We start from the raw sequence: 22285 nt of genomic DNA on the forward strand, positions 1-22285 counted from the left end.
AAACCTGACCTGAACGTCTCTCCTCACTAAACCTGACCTGAACGTCTCCTCACTAAACCTGACCTGAACGTCTCTCCTCACTAAACCTGACCTGAACGTCTCCTCACTAAACCTGACCTGAACGTCCCCTCACTAAACCTGACCTGAACGTCTCTCCTCACTAAACCTGACCTGAACGTCCCCTCACTAAACCTGACCTGAACGTCTCTCCTCACTAAACCTGACCTGAACGTCTCCTCACTAAACCTGACCTGAATGTCCCCTCACTAAACCTGACCTGAATGTCTCCTCACTAAACCTGACCTGAACGTCTCTCCTCACTAAACCTGACCTGAACGTCCCCTCACTAAACCTGACCTGAACGTCTCCTCACTAATCCTGACCTGAATGTCTCCTCACTAAACCTGACCTGAACGTCCCCTCACTAAATCTGACCTGAATGTCTCCTCACTAAACCTGACCTGAACGTCTCCTCACTAAACCTGACCTGAACGTCCCCTCACTAAACCTGACCTGAACGTCCCCTCACTAAACCTGACCTGAACGTCCCCTCACTAAACCTGACCTGAATGTCTCCTCACTAAACCTGACCTGAACGTCCCCTCACTAAACCTGACCCGAACGTCTCCTCACTAAACCTGACCTGAACGTCCCCTCACTAAACCTGACCTGAATGTCTCCTCACTAAACCTGACCTGAATGTCCCCTCACTAAACCTGACCTGAATGTCCCCTCACTAAACCTGACCTGAACGTCCCCTCACTAAACCTGACCTGAACGTCTCCTCACTAAACCTGACCTGAATGTCTCCTCACTAAACCTGACCTGAATGTCCCCTCACTAAACCTGACCTGAATGTCCCCTCACTAAACCTGACCTGAACGTCCCCTCACTAAACCTGACCTGAACGTCCCCTCACTAAACCTGACCTGAACGTCTCCTCACTAAACCTGACCTGAACGTCCCCTCACTAAACCTGACCTGAACGTCTCCTCACTAAACCTGACCTGAACGTCCCCTCACTAAACCTGACCTGAACGTCCCCTCACTAAACCTGACCTGAATGTCCCCTCACTAAACCTGACCTGAATGTCTCCTCACTAAACCTGACCTGAACGTCCCCTCACTAAACCTGACCTGAACGTCCCCTCACTAAACCTGACCTGAACGTCTCCTCACTAAACCTGACCTGAACGTCCCCTCACTAAACCTGACCTGAATGTCTCCTCACTAAACCTGACCTGAATGTCTCCTCACTAATCCTGACCTGAATGTCTCCTCACTAAACCTGACCTGAACGTCCCCTCACTAAATCTGACCTGAATGTCTCCTCACTAAACCTGACCTGAATGTCTCTCCTCACTAAACCTGACCTGAACGTCTCCTCACTAAACCTGACCTGAATGTCTCCTCACTAAACCTGACCTGAATGTCTCCTCACTACACCTGACCTGAACGTCTCCTCAAATGTCCAAACCATCTCACTTTGTGGCTGATGACTCCTCCCCATGTTGGACAGTTTTTAGACTTTCATGTTTAGCTTTTTGGAACCTATATAAGTCTATATGTCTTCTTCTTGTCCTTTGGGATTTTTCCTCCTCTTCTCTCACACCAACAAACTTCATGTCCACTTTCACTACATTCATATAAATCTCCTCTTTGGTCTTCCTCCGGGGGTAGGGCACCTGTCTGGCAGTTCCAATCTCAGCATCCTTCTAACGGTACACTCACTATCCTCCTCTGTACATGACCAAACCATCTCACTATCCTCTGTACGTGTGTAAACCATCTCACTATCCTCCTCTGTACATGTCCAAACCATCTCACTATCCTCCTACATGTCCAAACCATCTCACTATCCTCCTACATGTCCAAACCATCTCACTATCCTCCTACATGTCCAAACCATCTTACTATCCTCCTCTGTACATGTCCAAACCATCTCACCATATCCTCTGTACATGTCCAAACCATCTCACTATCCTCCTACATGTCCAAACCATCTTACTATCCTCCTCTGTACATGTCCAAACCATCTCACTATCCTCCTACATGTCCAAACCATCTTACTATCCTCCTACATGTCCAAACCATCTTACTATCCTCCTCTGTACATGTCCAAACCATCTCACTATCCTCTGTACATGTCCACACCATCTCCTCTGTACCAGTAAGACGCGCAAACGCGGGAAGCGAACGCAGCTCGTACATATTTGTTAAGTTATTTTTTTTTTAAGTTAAGTTATTTTTAAGTTAACTTAGCCATAACCATATAAGGAGTCCCCAAAGCAGCTATACGTCCAAATATGAAGTGTGTTGCATCAATCACAAACAAATCACTCAGCTCCATATATGGGCACAAAGGGGGGACACACGGACACACAGACAGACAGACATGATCTGCTAGGTCTCAAAGTCCAAACCCAACTGACTTTGTGGCTGATGAGTCCTCCCCATGTTGGAAGGTCATCGGCACATCGAGATGTTTTTAGACTTTCATCTTTATCTTTTTGGAACCTTCATTTCACACTGTACTGTACTGTACTGTACTGTACTGTACTGTACTGTACTGTACTGTACTGTACTGTACTGTACTGTACTGTACTGTACTGTACTGGGTTAGGCAACGTTTCTGGGCTCCATTACGTGGTGATGAAACTTTGACCAAACATGGAGATTCTATGACATCATACAGTAGTACCGGCATCAGAGACTGTCCTTCTATATAAATGGTCTCATGTTCAATAAGAGTGTGTTACAGTCAGAGCAAGGTGCGGTAACGGTGTCACTCCAAACAGTGAAGCTCCCAGTCTGTCAGATGTTGTGTTGTACATTGAAGCTGCGAGGAGACTCAGAATTCAACCACTATGGTGGCATTCCCGTAGCGGTCATGGGACACAAAGTGTACGTCTTTGGAGATTGCCCAAGTTCGAATGCTAGACCTGTAGAAGATCAGATCACTGTGAGGCTCTTCAACACCGTGTCTCTGAGATGGACGACGTTGCCCCCAGTGACAACTACAGGAGGAGAGCGCCCCCCTGAGGTTCCCTGCAGTCGCGACGATCACACAGCTGTGCTCATTGGAGATATCGTCTACATCTGGGGTGGAGTTGATATGGATCTAGAGCTATGCAACAACACTCTTTATACATTTGACGTCGACACCCACAGATGGCTCACTACTGAGGTCTCTGGGAGCGTTCCAGAGGCGAGGTGGCGCCACTCGGCCTGTGTCTTGAGGAAGGACATGTATGTCCATGGAGGAGAGAACCAGCTGGGTGGACTCACTAATCACCTCTACAAGCTGGACACCACCACGATGGTCTGGTCTTTAATTTACCCCAGAGGAACTCTGCCTCACAATTCAGTTTATCATACTGCCTCCATCATCGGGACAAAGATGTTTGTATTTGGTGGATGTGGGGGGTCTTCGGTCCCCTACAACAACATCAGAGTGTTTGACACGGAGACCAACCAATGGCAGAGCACGTCTTCTGCACAGCTTCTTCCAGAAGGACGCTGGAGGCATTCAGCCTTGGTCTACAATGGAGAGCTGTACATATTAATAAATTTTGGTGGTGACATCGGGGGCTACTGCAATGATGTGTGGAAACTCAGCCCGGAGACCTTTTCCTGGAAGGAGATTAAGCCCAAGCTGAATGACCCGTTCAGGCCGACTGCCGGCTGCATGGTGGGAGATCGTGTCATCATCTTTGGAGGATGTAAAGGAGACAAACACAATGATAGCCTGTACATCTTGGACTTCAGTCCCAGTCTCAAGACGATGTGCAAGCTGGCAGTTATTCAGTACGGTGTGGAGCGGTCTGGACTCCCACACGACATCAGGGGGGAACTGGCAGCCATGACTACAAATGACGGAGCACACATGATAATAATAACAATAATAATAATAATAACAATAATAATAATAACAATAATGATAATGAGGGGGGCATGGTGGCACAGTTGGTAGTGCTGTCGCCTCACAGCTAGAAGGTCCTGGGTTCGATTCCCGCTCGGGGCACTGTGGGCGCTGGCGGCGTGTTTCCTCCTCCGCGTCATCAGTGCCCATACCCGAAGGCGGGGGTTGGCGAAAGGGCCTTCCTGTGTGGAGTTTGCATGTTCTCCCCGTGTCCCCTAGGGTAGGTACCCTCACATGTTCTCCCCGTGTCCCCTAGGGTAGGTACCCTCACATGTTCTCCCCGTGTCCACTAGGGTAGGTACCCTCACAAAAACATGCAGTAATCCTGGTCTCTAAACTGCCTCCCCCTGGCCAGCCGGGGCACCTGATGGAGGGGAAAGGAACTGGTTGGAATAACGTGTTCCTTTCACGTGCTACGTCCATCCAGGGAAACTCCCCCCTGTCAGGTGTAAAGGAGCAACTTGGACACTCAGGCATGAAGGAAGCATGAGTTCAAGTCCGTTGCTCTTCCCAGGTTGGCGGAGGGTGTGTAGAGCCCAGGATCACATTAGATGATTGACACAGGGGTGAAAAATGGGTTACAAAATCGTGGGTTAAAAAATATATTTAAAAAAAAACGATAATAATAATAATGAAACTTTATGACCTTTCATGGGTTAGGTATACGCTGTATACAACCCTAACCCTATACGCTGTACAGTGTTATTAAACTGCAGAGGCTGCCTGTCGAAGGTACAGTGTTATTAAACTGCAGAGGCTGCCTGTCGAAGGTACAGTGTTGTTAAACTACAGAGGCTGCCTGTGGAAGGTACAGTGTTGTTAAACTACAGAGGCTGCCTGTGGAAGGTACAGTGTTGTTAAACTACAGAGGCTGCCTGTGGAAGGTACAGTGTTATTAAACTACAGAGGCTGCCTGTCGAAGGTACAGTGTTATTAAACTACAGAGGCTGCCTGTCGAAGGTACAGTGTTATTAAACTGCAGAGGCTGCCTGTCGAAGGTACAGTGTTATTAAACTACAGAGGCTGCCTGTCGAAGGTACAGTGTTATTAAACTACAGAGGCTGCCTGTCGAAGGTACAGTGTTATTAAACTGCAGAGGCTGCCTGTCGAAGGTACAGTGTTATTAAACTACAGAGGCTGCCTGTCGAAGGTACAGTGTTATTAAACTACAGAGGCTGCCTGTCGAAGGTACAGTGTTATTAAACTGCAGAGGCTGCCTGTCGAAGGTACAGTGTTATTAAACTACAGAGGCTGCCTGTCGAAGGTACAGTGTTATTAAACTACAGAGGCTGCCTGTCGAAGGTACAGTGTTATTAAACTACAGAGGCTGCCTGTCGAAGGTACAGTTGCCATCTTTTTAGGCAAAGCGAGCGGGCCAGCAGTGGAAGACCTCAGGGGGCGGTTTGGGACATATTTAGGCAGTCATGTAGGTAGGAAGGTTTGGGACATATTTAGGCAGTCATGTAGGTATACAAGGTTTGGGACATATTTAGACAGGCAGTCATGTAGGTAGGAAGGTGCGAGACCATTGAGAGCTTTATAGAATTTTTAAATCAATCCTAAAAACAAAAGGAAGCCAATGCAGTGAAGCTAAAACTAGTAATATGTTCTCTCATCGTAGTTTTAGTTAAAACTCTGGCTGCCGCATTGTAATCTGTCAGTTGTTATCTCAGACAGTCCAGAGAAAAGTGCATTGCAGTAATAAAGCCGAGAAAAAAAACAAAGGGGTGGATTAACGATTTTGCATCGTCCAATGACAAATAGGCTCTGAATCGTGCAATATTTCAAACGTGAAAAAAGGCAATCTTGGTAACATGATTAATGTGTGAATTAAAATTAAATTCAGAATCAATAATGACCACCAAGTTCTTTACTGTACTGTTACTTTCTACAGTCAGGTTGCCAAGTCTGATTATTATTGATTCTTTCTGCTCACTAGAACCGATTATGAGAACTTCTGTCTTATCCTCATTTAGCTTGAGAAAGTTCTCACTCATCCAGCATTTGATGCTAGACAGACAGGTCAACAGCGGGTCTAAAGCACATGAGGGATCATCTGGAGCTACAGAAATATATACCGTATATTACCAAATAGTAGCCCGGGCCGTTATTATGCAAAATCGATTCGGACCCCGGGCTGTTATAAGAAGCCGTTATTTGCCATAGGCCGTTATTTATTTTTGCACCGGCCTGCACAGGGCCATTATTTGGTTTCAGTATATACATACAGTAACATGTAGTGCAAATATTGTTTGGAACTGGTATTACTGTATTAATAATAAAAAAGCAAAGCTACAGTACACACAGTAAAGTGTTTACAAGTACAAAACAACATATAATAATACTGTACAAGTGTACAGGGTTCCTACACCTACCACCATGAAATTCAGTGAAATATTTTTAAAATACAGGCCTAGAAAAGCTCATTTGGAATTAAAATGTTCAGACATCATTTCATAAATAGCAGCCTAACAACATAGTGTTGGTTACTTTTTTTACATCTGTTATTTTACCATGTTGTGTTGCTTGGGGGGGATTGCATTAACCTGACTGCCAGATGGGGGCGGTATTGGCAGCGTCAGGTTAGGATTGCATGGGATGCATTACTGTACTCAGCAGCATGTACAGTAAGAATCCACGCGAGGAAAGAAAATCGCGGTAAAACAATAATCCACGGACACGATCATTTTTCATGGCCCCATCCGACCTCATCCTACGTTATAAAGAGTAAAATCCACGTAGGAATCGTTGTAGAACCACTATAGTTTGTCATAGAATTAACACAGGCGGGCGCCGCCATCTTGCTCAGAGACGCAGCCTGGAGACCAGAGACGTTTAGAGAGAGAGAGAGAGTGACGACAATTAATATTAATATATTAATATTAACAATAAACATCGCAGGCAATGCATTTTGATTTAATTGTAAGAGGGAGCGTATCAACACACAGGTGTAACCACTAAGCAGCGGACAAATACATTATTTAATTATATACTGTATAGGCCTACATACCGGTAGATTGCAATTGAATAAAACCATAATTTATTGGCCTACACTACACATAGCCTGTAGTACTGTGTGTAGTCAAGTGGCTAAACCCCACAGGTTAGGTTACAGGCGATAGAAAATGTAATGTCAAGCAGAGCAACATGCCTGCACATGAACTATATGCCGATAGCGTCTGACTCCATATAATTTAAATACCGGTAAATAAAAGCATATAAAAACATGAATTATACACCCAATGAAAATGTACACTTCACGGATTATAGGCCATTTGGAATTGGAACAATCGGTTGAATATTGGCTGAGAATTGCACGATTTAAATATCAACCTTGGGTTTTATAGTACTATACTTGTGAGGACCTGCGCTGGTGCACGCCATGCACCGAAAAAAAGGGTTCATCATCTGCAAGCTCACACAGCGCTGCAACACTTGGAGCTTGTAGATAGTGATACACGGATGACAATAAACATTACACAGAATATACACCACTTTGCATTAAAACAATTGGTTGTGCATAGGAGGCACTTGTGAAACTATAGCTGATTGATTTTATGGATGTGGAGGACTGCACGGTGTTGCGCTGTCGCTGTTGTGAAATGATCGAGTGGCGTGCGGAGATTTGCAAACTCAACTCGGTGAACATGCATATAATAATATAAATGACGGCTGAGGCTGATGAAGTTTGCATATAACGGCCCATGGGCCGTTATATGAAGGAGGGCGGTTATTTGATGGAGGCGGTTATTACGCAAAATGGTGTCGGAACCTGGGCCGTTATAAGAAGCTGGGCGGTTATTTGCGCATGGGCTGTTAATTGGTAATATACGGTAGTTGGGTATCATCAGCATATAAATGAAAATTGACTCCGTGATTGGTAATACGTTCTCCCAGCGGGAGTAGCTCCCCACGCCTACTCCGCACGCACGCACGCACGCACGCACGCACGCACACGCACACGCACACACACACACACACACACACACACACACACACACACACACACACACACACACACACACACGCACACGCACACGCACACACACACGCACACACTCCCCCCACCTTGTCCCGCATGTCGTCCACTCTGGCCTTGAGACAGGACAGCACGGAGTTAGGAGGAAGTCCCTCTTCCAGACGCAGGATATGAGACACGTACTGATTGACCTGGACACCCAGCTGGTCTGCGTTACTTACTTACTTACTTACTGCCCTTTACGCCGGCTGGCATGTAGGGCAGCAACAAAGGATCTCCACTTCAGTCTGTCCTGGGCCAGCGTCTTTATAGATCCCCAGGTGTGATGCAGGGTCTTCAACTCTCCCTCCACTGTCCTACGCCAGGTGTTCTTGGGTCGGCCTCTTTTGCGTTTGCCCTCTGGTGTCCAGTGAAGTGCAGTTTTGGTGATGTTGTCCTGTTCTCTACGTATGACATGCCCAATCCATTTCCACCGCCTTCTCATAAGGATGGTATCCATGTTTTCTTGTTTACACAGATCAAGAAGGTGTTGGTTGGAGATGGTTTTGGGCCAGAATATTCGCTGGATTTTCCTTAAACTTTTGGTGTGGAAGGTTGACAGTTTGTGGAGATCATTTTCTGTCGTTCTCCAACATTCAGAACCGTATAGCAGGGTAGACAGGACACAGCTCTGGTACAATCTAAGTTTGGTGTTGGTGCTGTACTGGGCCGACTTCCAGACGTTGTTAAGCCTCTGTAAGGTGTTTCTGGCCTTGCTGATCCTGCTTGTGATGTCGTTACCTGCGCCTCCATCGTGACTTACTACGCTGCCTAAGTAGGTGAAATGTTCTGTTGTGGGTAGGTTTATTCCTTCTATGTGTACTGGTGTGGGGTTTGGGATGTTGAGCACCATCAGTTCAGTCTTCTTCTGGTTGATCTTCAGACCTAATTGCTTTGCAAAAGTGTTCAGACGACTTGTTTTCTCTTGCAACTGTTGGTGTGAGTGGGAGAACAGAGCCAAGTCATCTGCAAAGTCGAGATCTTCCAATTGCGAGAAGAGGGTCCATCTGATGCCTCTTGGAATGTCTTCGGTGGTTCTTCTCATAACCCAGTCTATGACCAGGTTGAAGAGTAGTGCAGACATAACGCAACCTTGCCTCACTCCTGTTTTGACTGCGAAACTGTGTTGACTATTTCCAATTTGGCATGTGAAGTTGTTATAGAAACTTTTGATGAGAAGGACAAGTTGGTTTGGTATCCCATATGCACGTAGTATTCTCCACAAGCTGTCTCTGTGAATGCTATCGAAAGCCTTCTCGAAATCCACAAAGTTGATATACAGTTGCCTCTGCCACTCTGTACATTGCTCTATGATGTTACGTAGGGTGAATATATGGTCAATACATCCCCTACCTTTTCGGAACCCTGCTTGTTCCTCTCTAAGTTTTTTGTCGATTGCATCAGATAGTCTTTGAACAATAATTTTGGCAAGGATTTTGCTGGGGATAGACAAAAGGGTGATGCCACGCCAGTTGTTGCAGTTGTTGAGGGCACCTTTCTTTGGGATCTTCACGATTTCACCTTTTGTCCAGTCGTCCGGTACCTTCTTCCTTTCCCATATGGTTCTGAAGAGTGGTTTTAGCACTTTAGCCCCCAGCTCTGGGTCTGCTTTGAACAGCTCTGCATTTAGGCTGTCCTGCCCGGGAGCTTTCCCATTCTTGAGGGATTTGATGGAGGACATGATTTCTTCCATCTCTGGTGGTTCAATCTCAACATCAAGGTCGACCTCTGCTTCCTGTATATCAGCCTCTAAAGTTGGAGGTGGTCTGTTGAGGATTTCGCTGAAGTGTTCTGCCCATCTAGTTTCGATATCTGCTTCAGATGTGAGGAGTCTTCCATTTTTGTCTGTGATTGGCCCGTTGGTGTTTCGGCGGTACTTTCCACATATAGTGTTGGTGATCCTGTATACAGTCCCCTGTTCCCCTCTTTTGGCTGCATCTTCTGCCTGCTTCACGAGGTCCTGCGTCCAGGCGGTCAAACCTGCTCTGAGCACGCACACACACACACACACACACACACACACACACACACACACACACACACACACACACACACCGTTCATGACGGCATCATTTTAATAATTAATAATTATTAACAAAAAATAAAAACCTTTATTTTTCTTTATTTTTTTGTCAGTGTGTATTATTGGACTTCAAAGCATGAACAGCATACACAGCCAAGTAGAAAATACACAAAATCAGTTTGCTTGATTAAACTTTTTTTTTGGTAGGCACCATAGGCTATACAATGATGCAATCGCAACTGTCAGCACTGCTAGTGCAGTGAGTGCACACACTGGGAAGTGGGAACAATTACAACCAAACAACACACTATGCTACTACTACTATTTATTTTTTTACAAAAAAAAAATGAAACAATTTCATTTATTTATTATTTTTTTGGGGAGGCCCCTGGAGGCTCGAGGCCAGTTTCAATTGAAACGATTGAAACATATATAAGGCCGCCACTGGGTATATGTGGTCTAGTGTTTAGGTCGCCTGGGGTCCACCTATGCTTTCTATGGCATAGGCAGCTCCCGGCAGGATCCGCCGGGAGAATCTAGACGCAGCCGAGCAACATGAGACTAATTAATTAGAGCGACATAGAGAGAGAGAGGAGTGAAAGGAAAGGAAAGGTACCATGTTTACCCAGGGTAACTGGACTAAGGAAAGGAAAGGTACCATGTTTACCCAGGGTAACTGGACTAAGGAAAGGAAAGGTACCATGTTTACCCAGGGTAACTGGACTAAGGAAAGGAAAGGTACCATGTTTACCCAGGGTAACTGGACTAAGGAAAGGAAAGGTACTATGTTTACCCAGGGTAACTGGACTAAGCTCAAGAACTTGTTTACAGCCAGGCCCTGCTCATAGAACATTTCATGGTAGAGGTTCAATGCCTTGTCCAAGGGCACTTCAGCGGTGATAATTTATAACGTGCCGGTCCGGGGATACGAACTAGCGACCTTCCGATATCAAGACCGCTCCGCAAACCGTTCGGCCACCGCTGCCTTGTGTGTGTGTGCGTGTGTGTGCGCGTCAATTTATCAGAAATCAGCATCAACGTTTGCACTACTCTATGCCGAATTGAAGTGGACTCGGTCCCAGACTGATTTTATCTCCCTGGTAATAAAAACGTCTGGGTTTCCGGGGTTAGGGGTTAGGGGTTATAGGGGTCAGGGTTCTCACCTGCATCCAGGCAGCGTGGGCAGCCTCCCACTCCTCCAGAGAGTCCCACAGCAGATGTTTCAGGGTCACTTCTGCACTCAGCTCCTCCAGAGCCTCGAAGCGGCTCTCCTCCACCTGCACAGACAAGTCGGACAAGCTGTCACCTCGTAGAGAGAGATGGTGTAGGAGATGAAAGAGGAGGCCAGACCTACAGTACCTTGAAGTTGTGCTGGTAGGAGATGAAAGAGGAGGCCAGACCTACCTTGAAGTTGTGCTGGTAGGAGATGAAAGAGGAGGCCAGACCTACCTTGAAGTTGTGCTGGTAGGAGATGAAAGAGGAGGCCAGACCTACCTTGAAGTTGTGCTGGTAGGAGATGAAAGAGGAGGCCAGACCTACCTTGAAGTTGTGCTGGTAGGAGATGAAAGAGGAGGCCAGACCTACCTTGAAGTTGTGCTGGTAGGAGATGAAAGAGGAGGCCAGACCTACCTTGAAGTTGTGCTGGTAGGAGATGAAAGAGGAGGCCAGGGCTTGGAGTTCATCTATGGAGATCTGCAGCTCTCCCAGCAGCTGTCTGACTGCAGAGCGCTCCGCCTTGACGTCCAGGAAGCGACCGTCCTACAACAATAACAACAACAACAACAACAAAAATGTCTACTATACGATCACTACTAGCTAGACTAGCAAATGTAGTCCGGGCGCTTTTCAAGCACCTGGCGTAACGCCCGGGATTCGAACTCGGGTCTCCCACGTGAAAGTCCAATATCCTAACCACTAGACCAAAGGGGGAGATGTTAGACTTTTGAGGCCATCAGGCAGAGGCTCTGAGACACTCTGCTACTCTATAGCGCCACCATCAGGCAGAGGCTCTGAGACACTCTGCTACTCTATAGCGCCACCATCAGGCAGAGGCTCTGGGACACTCTGCTACTCTATAGCGCCACCATCAGGCAGAGGCTCTGGGACACTCTGCTACTCTATAGCGCCACCATCAGGCAGAGGCTCTGAGACACTCTGCTACTCTATAGAGCCACCATCAGGCAGAGGCTCTGAGACACTCTGCTACTCTATAGCGCCACCATCAGGCAGAGGCTCTGAGACACTCTGCTACTCTATAGCGCCACCATCAGGCAGAGGCTCTGAGACACTCTGCTACTCTATAGCGCCACCATCAGGCAGAGGCTCTGAGACACTCTGCTACTCTATAGCGCCACCATCAGGCAGAGGCTCTGAGACACTCTGCTACTCTATAGCGCCACCATCAGGCAGAGGCTCTGAGACACTCTGCTACTCTATAGCGCCACCATCAGGCAGAGGCTCTGAGACACTCTGCTACTCTATAGCGCCACCATCAGGCAGAGGCTCTGAGACACTCTGCTACTCTATAGCGCCACCATCAGGCAGAGGCTCTGAGACACTCTGCTACTCTATAGCGCCACCATCAGGCAGAGGCTCTGAGACACTCTGCTACTCTATAGCGCCACCATCAGGCAGAGGCTCTGAGACACTCTGCTACTCTATAGCGCCACCATCAGGCAGAGGCTCTGAGACACTCTGCTACTCTATAGCGCCACCATCAGGCAGAGGCTCTGGGACACTCTGCTACTCTATAGCGCCACCATCAGGCAGAGGCTCTGGGACACTCTGCTACTCTATAGCGCCACCATCAGGCAGAGGCTCTGAGACACTCTGCTACTCTATAGCGCCACCATCAGGCAGAGGCTCTGAGACACTCTGCTACTCTATAGCGCCACCATCAGGCAGAGGCTCTGAGACACTCTGCTACTCTATAGCGCCACCATCAGGCAGAGGCTCTGAGACACTCTGCTACTCTATAGCGCCACCATCAGGCAGAGGCTCTGAGACACTCTGCTACTCTATAGCGCCACCATCAGGCAGAGGCTCTGGGACACTCTGCTACTCTATAGCGCCACCATCAGGCAGAGGCTCTGGGACACTCTGCTACTCTATAGCGCCACCATCAGGCAGAGGCTCTGAGACACTCTGCTACTCTATAGAGCCACCATCAGGCAGAGGCTCTGAGACACTCTGCTACTCTATAGCGCCACCATCAGGCAGAGGCTCTGAGACACTCTGCTACTCTATAGCGCCACCATCAGGCAGAGGCTCTGAGACACTCTGCTACTCTATAGCGCCACCATCAGGCAGAGGCTCTGAGACACTCTGCTACTCTATAGCGCCACCATCAGGCAGAGGCTCTGAGACACTCTGCTACTCTATAGCGCCACCATCAGGCAGAGGCTCTGAGACACTCTGCTACTCTATAGCGCCACCATCAGGCAGAGGCTCTGAGACACTCTGCTACACTGGCAACAAAAAAAACCAACAACAACAACATGCCTACCTGTGCGTTTAGCTTGACCCTCCTGACCTCTGCGTCCAGCTCTTTGATGTCGGCCTGCAGACAGGTAATAATAATAATAACTTTAGAATAATAACTGTAGGTATAGAAGGAGAATATAATCTTAGTAATAGTCTTGTTTAATAATGTCAAACCAGACAGACACGTTCCAGCATACAAACGGAAATAACATGATTAAAAAAGGAGAAAAAAAGACCATACAGCCGTGTCTCATTGTTAAAATGACATTCATAATAATAATAATAATAAAATACAGAATTTTAGTCATCAGTATCGCATAATATCACACAAAAACCACGATACAAAAAAAAGTTGTGGTAGCCACGGGGGGTAATCTAGGCGGGTATAATCATGTCTTTATGTATATGTAATATTGTCTTGTTCTTTGTGTTTATGTCAAATGTGTGTGTGTTCTAATCTGCATACTTGGCTGACAATAAAGTACTATATGATATGATATGATATGATATGATATGATATGATATGATATCAACAACACAATTTAATTTAGACCTTTAGGAAATTGAATGAATAAATAAATGAATAAAAAAACAAAAACAAAAAACCAAAAAAAACCCCCTGACAATAATAATAATATCAATAACAACAACAACAACAGCAGCAGACCTGCAGACAGCAGCAGAAGCTGTGCACCGTGCTCCCCCTGGTGGCCAGGGCGCGGTCCATGGCCGCCCGCACCGCGCCAAGCGAGGGGCGGAGCGTGGAGAACACCGTCAGGTCCACGGGGGGCGTGGCCACCCGGTAGGCCTCGATCAGCTGGTACATCTCGCACACCTGGTCCTGACGCGCCTCGAGCACGGAGATCTGTGGAGAGAGAGAGAGAGAGACCAGACCACACCTTTAAAGAGCTGTGGAGAGAGAGAGACCTGACCACACCTTTAAAGATCTGTGGAGAGAGAGACCTGACCACACCTTTAAAGATCTGTGCAGAGAGAGACCTGACCACACCTTTAAAGATATGTGGAGAGAGAGAGAGAGACCTGACCACACCTTTAAAGATCTGGGAAGAGTGAGAGAGACCTGGCCACACCTTTAAAGATCTGTTGAGAGAGAGACATACCTGACCACACCTTTAAAGATCTGTGGAGAGAGAGAGAGAGACCTGACCACACCTTTAAAGATCTGTGGAGAGAGAGAGAGAGAGAGACCTGACAACACCTTTAAAGATCTGTGGAGAGAGAGACCTGACCACACCTTTAAAGATCTGTGGAGAGAGAGACCTGACCACACCTTTAAAGATCTGTAGAGAGAGAGAGACCTGACCACACCTTTAAAGATCTGTGGAGAGAGAGACCTGACCACACCTTTAAAGATCTGTGGAGAGAGAGACCTGACCACACCTTTAAAGATCTGTAGAGAGAGAGAGACCTGACCACACCTTTAAAGATCTGTGGAGAGAGAGAGACCTGACCACACCTTTAAAGATCTGTGGAGAGAGAGAGACCTGACCACACCTTTAAAGATCTGTGGAGAGAGAGACCTGACCACACCTTTAAAGATCTGTGGAGAGAGAGAGACCTGACCACACCTTTAAAGATCTGTGGAGAGAGAGAGACCTGACCACACCTTTAAAGATCTGTGGAGAGAGAGAGACCTGACCACACCTTTAAAGATCTGTGGAGAGAGAGAGACCTGACCACACCTTTAACCCCCTTTGAGACCTGAGAACAAAATGTCTTCTAAAATCCTGACAGTTTTTTCTGAAAAACCCCATGTTTCTATGTCAGTGGTTCTCACAGGGTTAAACCCTATGTTTCTATGTCAGTGGTTCTCACAGGGTTAAACCCATGTTTCTATGTCAGTGGTTCTCAACCTTTTTCATCTCAAGGACCCCCAGAATTATCTGTATTTGGCCGCGGACCCCCATCTGAAAACTCGTTGTTCCAGGGACCCCCCCAGAAGCAAATACTTGAGTTAAAAATGTTCGCTGTGAAAAGAATATATTAAAAGGGCGTTTCGGCTGGCACAACACTTAAAGGTATATTCAGTGATTTCACTCAAAAAACCTTAGGGACCCAAGCTTTCATCCAATTAGGATAGAGAACCAAAAACGAAACCTAAGGTTTTTTTGACCCCCAGGGGTTAACTAGGGACAGGGAGGAACTCCTTATATGGTCAGCACACTCTATAGTAGAGAGGATTATCACAGCAAAACAAAAAAACAAGTGATATTTGAATTAAGTGAAATCACTGAATATACCTTTAACACATTCACTGCTATCCATCGTCTCAAATGTGCGTGCATGCGTGCGTTTGTGCGTGCGTGCGTGCTTGTGTGCGTGTCTCACTCTGTCCTGTATGAGGTCCAGGAAGGTCAGCGAGGTCACGTACTCGGCGGTGACCTTGGGGTCGACCTTGAGGTTGAACTCTGCGTCCTGAGCCTCGCTGAGGATGGCGTCCAGCCTGGAGCGCGCCTGGGTGTGGAGCGCCTTGTTCACCGCCTGGTGGACACAACACCACATTACATGTTGTTCATTCATGTCCTCACTGTTGTGTTCATGCATTACTGCTATTGTTTTAATGTTTTTACGCCTTGCTTTTCTTTTCTTTTCTTTTTTCTTCTCTCCATTGCTCTCTAAAGAACTTTGAGCTGCATTTCATGTCATGAAAGGTGCTATACAAATTAACCCATTCTGACCTGAGATCAGATTCATACGAGGTTTCCACTGGACACACACTGGTCTGATGAACCCATTCTGACCTGAGATCAGATTCTATAAAAATGTCAGTCGTTCAAAAATAGCAGACCTACAAGCTCGTAGCGCGCCACTCGGTGGCGCGCTACGAGCTTGTAGATCTGCTGTTTTTCAATAGCTAAAGCATAACATGATGCTATAACACCAGAATGGGTTCCCGTTCAGAATGGGTTAAGTTTTATCCTCAGACATCGTAGAGGGGAGGGCATCAGCGTGCATGTGTGTGTGTGCGTGTGGGTGCGTGTGCGGCTGCGCGCGTGCATGCGTGTGTGTGTGTGTGTGTGTGTGCGTGCGTACCTCCAGACAGCGCTGAGGCGAAGGCATCAGCGTGGTCTTCAGTTGGGCGGTGTCCACCTGCAGCAGGCCCAGGTGCATTGTGGGTAGCATGTCCAGGGTGTCTCTGTGCTGGCTGTGGTAGCGCTGCAGAGCCGAGCGGAAGAACGCCACGTCTGGAAAGGAGACAGGGTTCAAGGTCACCTAGAATAACATCACGTCTGGAAAGGAGACAGGGTTCAAGTTCACCTAGAATAACATCACGTCTGGAAAGGAGACAGGTTCAAGTTCACCTAGAATGACCTCACGTCTGGAAAGGAGACAGGTTCAAGTTCACCTAGAATAACATCACGTCTGGAAAGGAGACAGGTTCAAGTTCACCTAGAATAACGTCACGTCTGGAAAGGAGACAGGGTTCATGTTCACCTAGAATAACGTCACGTCTGGAAAGGAGACAGGGTTCAAGGTCACCTAGAATAACATCACGTCTGGAAAGGAGACAGGGTTCAAGTTCACCTAGAATAACATCACGTCTGGAAAGAAGAAAGGGTTCAAGGTCACCTGACAAAAGAGACATTAAGACGTCTGCCCGGGACCCAAACTAGTGAAAATAGCAGATCTACAAGCTCGCAACGTGGCGCGAACCAGTTATTACTGCTGGTAATAACCATAGGTTATCAATACCAGCAGCAATGATAAAACAAATAGAGTAACTGTGAGATATGGCAACATAAACAATAAGAATTATTTTCAGAGAAACTCAATAACTAATATTTTACACTCTGAAACAATCCACATTTGCACTGTGTATCACTGTATCACACTCACGAATAAATCTGCTCCAAGGTTGGGACGCAGAAAACAACTCTGGGACCTTACTCAGAAGTTAATGGAGGATAAACAGGAAGTAAAACGTGTCACCTGCAGTGCAGTGAGGTCTATGAGGGAGGTAGCCTATTAGTGACTGACTGCCATCTATTGACAGGATTTGGTACCGCAGTTAGAACGTCAACGTATTCAATAATGCTTGAATGCCTCCACAAAGATTGTTACAACAAAACACCAAGATCATTTAAAACATAATACATATTTTGGCTTTTCTCCTTTTTTTGGAGACAGAACAGTAACCGGACCGTGTTCCTGTGACATCAGTGTAACCATGGTAACCGTACCGTGTTCCTGTGACATCACGGCGTCCAGGTCCAGGGCGTCGTTGTGGTTATAGAACAGCCTGAAGCGTTGGAAGCTCTCTGCGTAGACGTCGGCCGACTCGAAGCTCACCTGCAGAGAATGCTGAGAGCGGGAGAGATGACATCATCATCAATACCTTTAAGGCTCATACATAGTCTGGATTTACGGTGGTGAGGTGAGGTGACCAACGAACTACAACATGACGTCACGAGCCGCGGTGAAGAGCAAACCACCGCCACCGCTCCAGCCCTTCTCTCTGTTTCTACTCACCACCGCTCAACGTTATTTCAGCTCCGGTGGTCACCTCACCACCGGAGCGGTGGTCACCTCACCACCGAAAATCCAGACTATGAATAGGCCTTTACCGTGTGTGGAAGCAATGACATCATCCTTTACTTTATAGGGCTGCAACTAACGATTATTTTCATCATCGATTCATCTGCCCATTAATTAAACGATTAATCGGATTATGACACTTATCACCTTAAAAATATATATTTTAGGTTATTTTAGACATGTTCTAACTAACAAAAAATATAATTAATTCAAAACATTTCATTTGATTAGCTGCTGATTAGGCTGCTATTCAAATAAAAGACAAACTAAATTTAAATTAATTAAAGCAACTCATGGTGTCTTTAAAGCTTATTTTGACTGCATAGATTAGATTAAAGAATAGCTACACATGTGTCAGTCTAGAAGGAACTCTTCTGAACTCAAATAGGTCGTTTAAAAATGAATATTCAAGCCATATGTTCTGTTCTTGATACTATAATCGTTATGTGTCATATTTTGCTTTGCACTACTGTAACTATCATCAGATTGTAAGGGAAGAGAGATGGCTTGTACTCCTCTTTAGTTTAGTTATACACTTAACACTTAGTTGCCGATTTGATTAATCGATTACTAAATTAGTTGACAACTAATTGAATAATCGATTCGATTACGATTAATCGATTAATCGTTGCAGCCCTAGACTGGACGATGACCTTGAACTGACCTTGATGACCTTGAACTGACCTTGACGTCGTGTATGATGACCTTGAACTGACCTTGATGTCGTGGACGATGCTCTGGAGGTGTTGGTCGTCTTTCTGCACGGCCTCTAGACACGGACCGTCTCCACAGGTCCTCTGTTCCACCTGGAGGGACGCGCACGCACACACACACACGCACGCAACGCATGCACAGGTGTCATGGTTACCTTGTGGTAGATGATTGGTTACTATAGTTATACCTTGTGGTAGATGATTGGTTACTATGGTTATACCTTGTGGTAGATGATTGGTTACTATGGTTATACCTTGTGGTAGATGATTGGTTACTATGGTTATACCTTGTGGTAGATGATTGGTTACTATGGTTATACCTTGTGGTAGATGATTGGTTACTATGGTTATACCTTGTGGTAGATGATTGGTTACTATAGTTATACCTTGTGGTAGATGATTGGTTACTATGGTTATACCTTGTGGTAGATGATTGGTTACTATAGTTATACCTTGTGGTAGATGATTGGTTACTATGGTTATACCTTGTGGTAGATGATTGGTTACTATGGTTATACCTTGTGGTAGATGATTGGTTACTATGGTTATACCTTGTGGTAGATGATTGGTTACTATAGTTATACCTTGTGGTAGATGATTGGTTACTATGGTTATACCTTGTGGTAGATGATTGGTTACTATGGTTATACCTTGTGGTAGATGATTGGTTACTATAGTTATACCTTGTGGTAGATGATTGGTTACTATGGTTATACCTTGTGGTAGATGATTGGTTACTATGGTTAAACCTTGTGGTAGATGATTGGTTACTATGGTTATACCTTGTGGTAGATGATTGGTTACTATGGTTATACCTTGTGGTAGATGATTGGTTACTATGGTTATACCTTGTGGTAGATGATTGGTTACTATGGTTATACCTTGTGGTAGATGATTGGTTACTATAGTTATACCTTGTGGTAGATGATTGGTTACTATAGTTATACCTTGTGGTAGATGATTGGTTACTATGGTTATACCTTGTGGTAGATGATTGGTTACTATGGTTATACCTTGTGGTAGATGATTGGTTACTATAGTTATACCTTGTGGTAGATGATTGGTTACTATAGTTATACCTTGTGGTAGATGATTGGTTACTATGGTTATACCTTGTGGTAGATGATTGGTTACTATGGTTATACCTTGTGGTAGATGATTGGTTACTATAGTTATACCTTGTGGTAGATGATTGGTTACTATGGTTATACCTTGTGGTAGATGATTGGTTACTATAGTTATACCTTGTGGTAGATGATTGGTTACTATAGTTATACCTTGTGGTAGATGATTGGTTACTATGGTTAAACCTTGTGGTAGATGATTGGTTACTATAGTTATACCATGTGGTAGATGATTGGTTACTATAGTTATACCTTGTGGTAGATGATTGGTTACTATGGTTATACCTTGTGGTAGATGATTGGTTACTATGGTTATACCTTGTGGTAGATGATTGGTTACTATGGTTAAACCTTGTGGTAGATGATTGGTTACTATGGTTATACCTTGTGGTAGATGATTGGTTACTATGGTTAAACCTTGTGGTAGATGATTGGTTACTATGGTTATACCTTGTGGTAGATGATTGGTTACTATAGTTATACCTTGTGGTAGATGATTGGTTACTATGGTTATACCTTGTGGTAGATGATTGGTTACTATGGTTATACCTTGTGGTAGATGATTGGTTACTATGGTTATACCTTGTGGTAGATGATTGGTTACTATGGTTATACCTTGTGGTAGATGATTGGTTACTATGGTTATACCTTGTGGTAGATGATTGGTTACTATGGTTATACCTTGTGGTAGATGATTGGTTACTATAGTTATACCTTGTGGTAGATGATTGGTTACTATGGTTATACCTTGTGGTAGATGATTGGTTACTATAGTTATACCTTGTGGTAGATGATTGGTTACTATGGTTATACCTTGTGGTAGATGATTGGTTACTATGGTTATACCTTGTGGTAGATGATTGGTTACTATGGTTATACCTTGTGGTAGATGATTGGTTACTATGGTTATACCTTGTGGTAGATGATTGGTTACTATAGTTATACCTTGTGGTAGATGATTGGTTACTATGGTTATACCTTGTGGTAGATGATTGGTTACTATGGTTATACCTTGTGGTAGATGATTGGTTACTATGGTTATACCTTGTGGTAGATGATTGGTTACTATGGTTATACCTTGTGGTAGATGATTGGTTACTATAGTTATACCTTGTGGTAGATGATTGGTTACTATGGTTATACCTTGTGGTAGATGATTGGTTACTATAGTTATACCTTGTGGTAGATGATTGGTTACTATAGTTATACCTTGTGGTAGATGATTGGTTACTATGGTTATACCTTGTGGTAGATGATTGGTTACTATAGTTATACCTTGTGGTAGATGATTGGTTACTATGGTTATACCTTGTGGTAGATGATTGGTTACTATGGTTATACCTTGTGGTAGATGATTGGTTACTATGGTTATACCTTGTGGTAGATGATTGGTTACTATAGTTATACCTTGTGGTAGATGATTGGTTACTATAGTTATACCTTGTGGTAGATGATTGGTTACTATAGTTATACCTTGTGGTAGATGATTGGTTACTATGGTTATACCTTGTGGTAGATGATTGGTTACTATGGTTAAACCTTGTGGTAGATGATTGGTTACTATAGTTATACCTTGTGGTAGATGATTGGTTACTATGGTTATACCTTGTGGTAGATGATTGGTTACTATAGTTATACCTTGTGGTAGATGATTGGTTACTATAGTTATACCTTGTGGTAGATGATTGGTTACTATGGTTAAACCTTGTGGTAGATGATTGGTTACTATAGTTATACCTTGTGGTAGATGATTGGTTACTATGGTTATACCTTGTGGTAGATGATTGGTTACTATGGTTATACCTTGTGGTAGATGATTGGTTACTATGGTTATACCTTGTGGTAGATGATTGGTTACTATGGTTATACCTTGTGGTAGATGATTGGTTACTATGGTTATACCTTGTGGTAGATGATTGGTTACTATGGTTATACCTTGTGGTAGATGATTGGTTACTATGGTTATACCTTGTGGTAGATGATTGGTTACTATGGTTATACCTTGTGGTAGATGATTGGTTACTATGGTTATACCTTGTGGTAGATGATTGGTTACTATAGGTTATACCTTGTGGTAGATGATTGGTTACTATAGTTATACCTTGTGGTAGATGATTGGTTACTATAGTTATACCTTGTGGTAGATGATTGGTTACTATGGTTATACCTTGTGGTAGATGATTGGTTACTATGGTTATACCTTGTGGTAGATGATTGGTTACTATGGTTATACCTTGTGGTAGATGATTGGTTACTATGGTTATACCTTGTGGTAGATGATTGGTTACTATAGTTATACCTTGTGGTAGATGATTGGTTACTATGGTTATACCTTGTGGTAGATGATTGGTTACTATGGTTATACCTTGTGGTAGATGATTGGTTACTATGGTTATACCTTGTGGTAGATGATTGGTTACTATGGTTATACCTTGTGGTAGATGA

The 22285-nt window shown here is 44.8% G+C and overlaps 1 protein-coding gene across 1 annotated transcript; it reads left to right on the forward strand.

The window, feature by feature from the left end:
* Positions 1–2890: 2890 nt before the first annotated feature.
* On the forward strand, positions 2891–7828 carry LOC308329195 (kelch domain-containing protein 3-like; the record flags this gene model as incomplete). The annotated part of the gene is made up of 2 exons (XM_080783398.1): positions 2891–3856; positions 7820–7828. 2 exons carry the CDS (start codon positions 2891–2893, stop codon positions 7826–7828), a joined length of 975 nt encoding a protein of 324 aa, XP_080639524.1.
* Between the last annotated feature and the right edge of the window lie 14457 nt (positions 7829–22285).

This window comes from Protomyctophum bolini (assembly GCF_963924005.1).
Source record: "Protomyctophum bolini genome assembly, chromosome: 15".
NCBI classification, from domain to species: Eukaryota; Metazoa; Chordata; class Actinopteri; order Myctophiformes; family Myctophidae; genus Protomyctophum; species Protomyctophum bolini.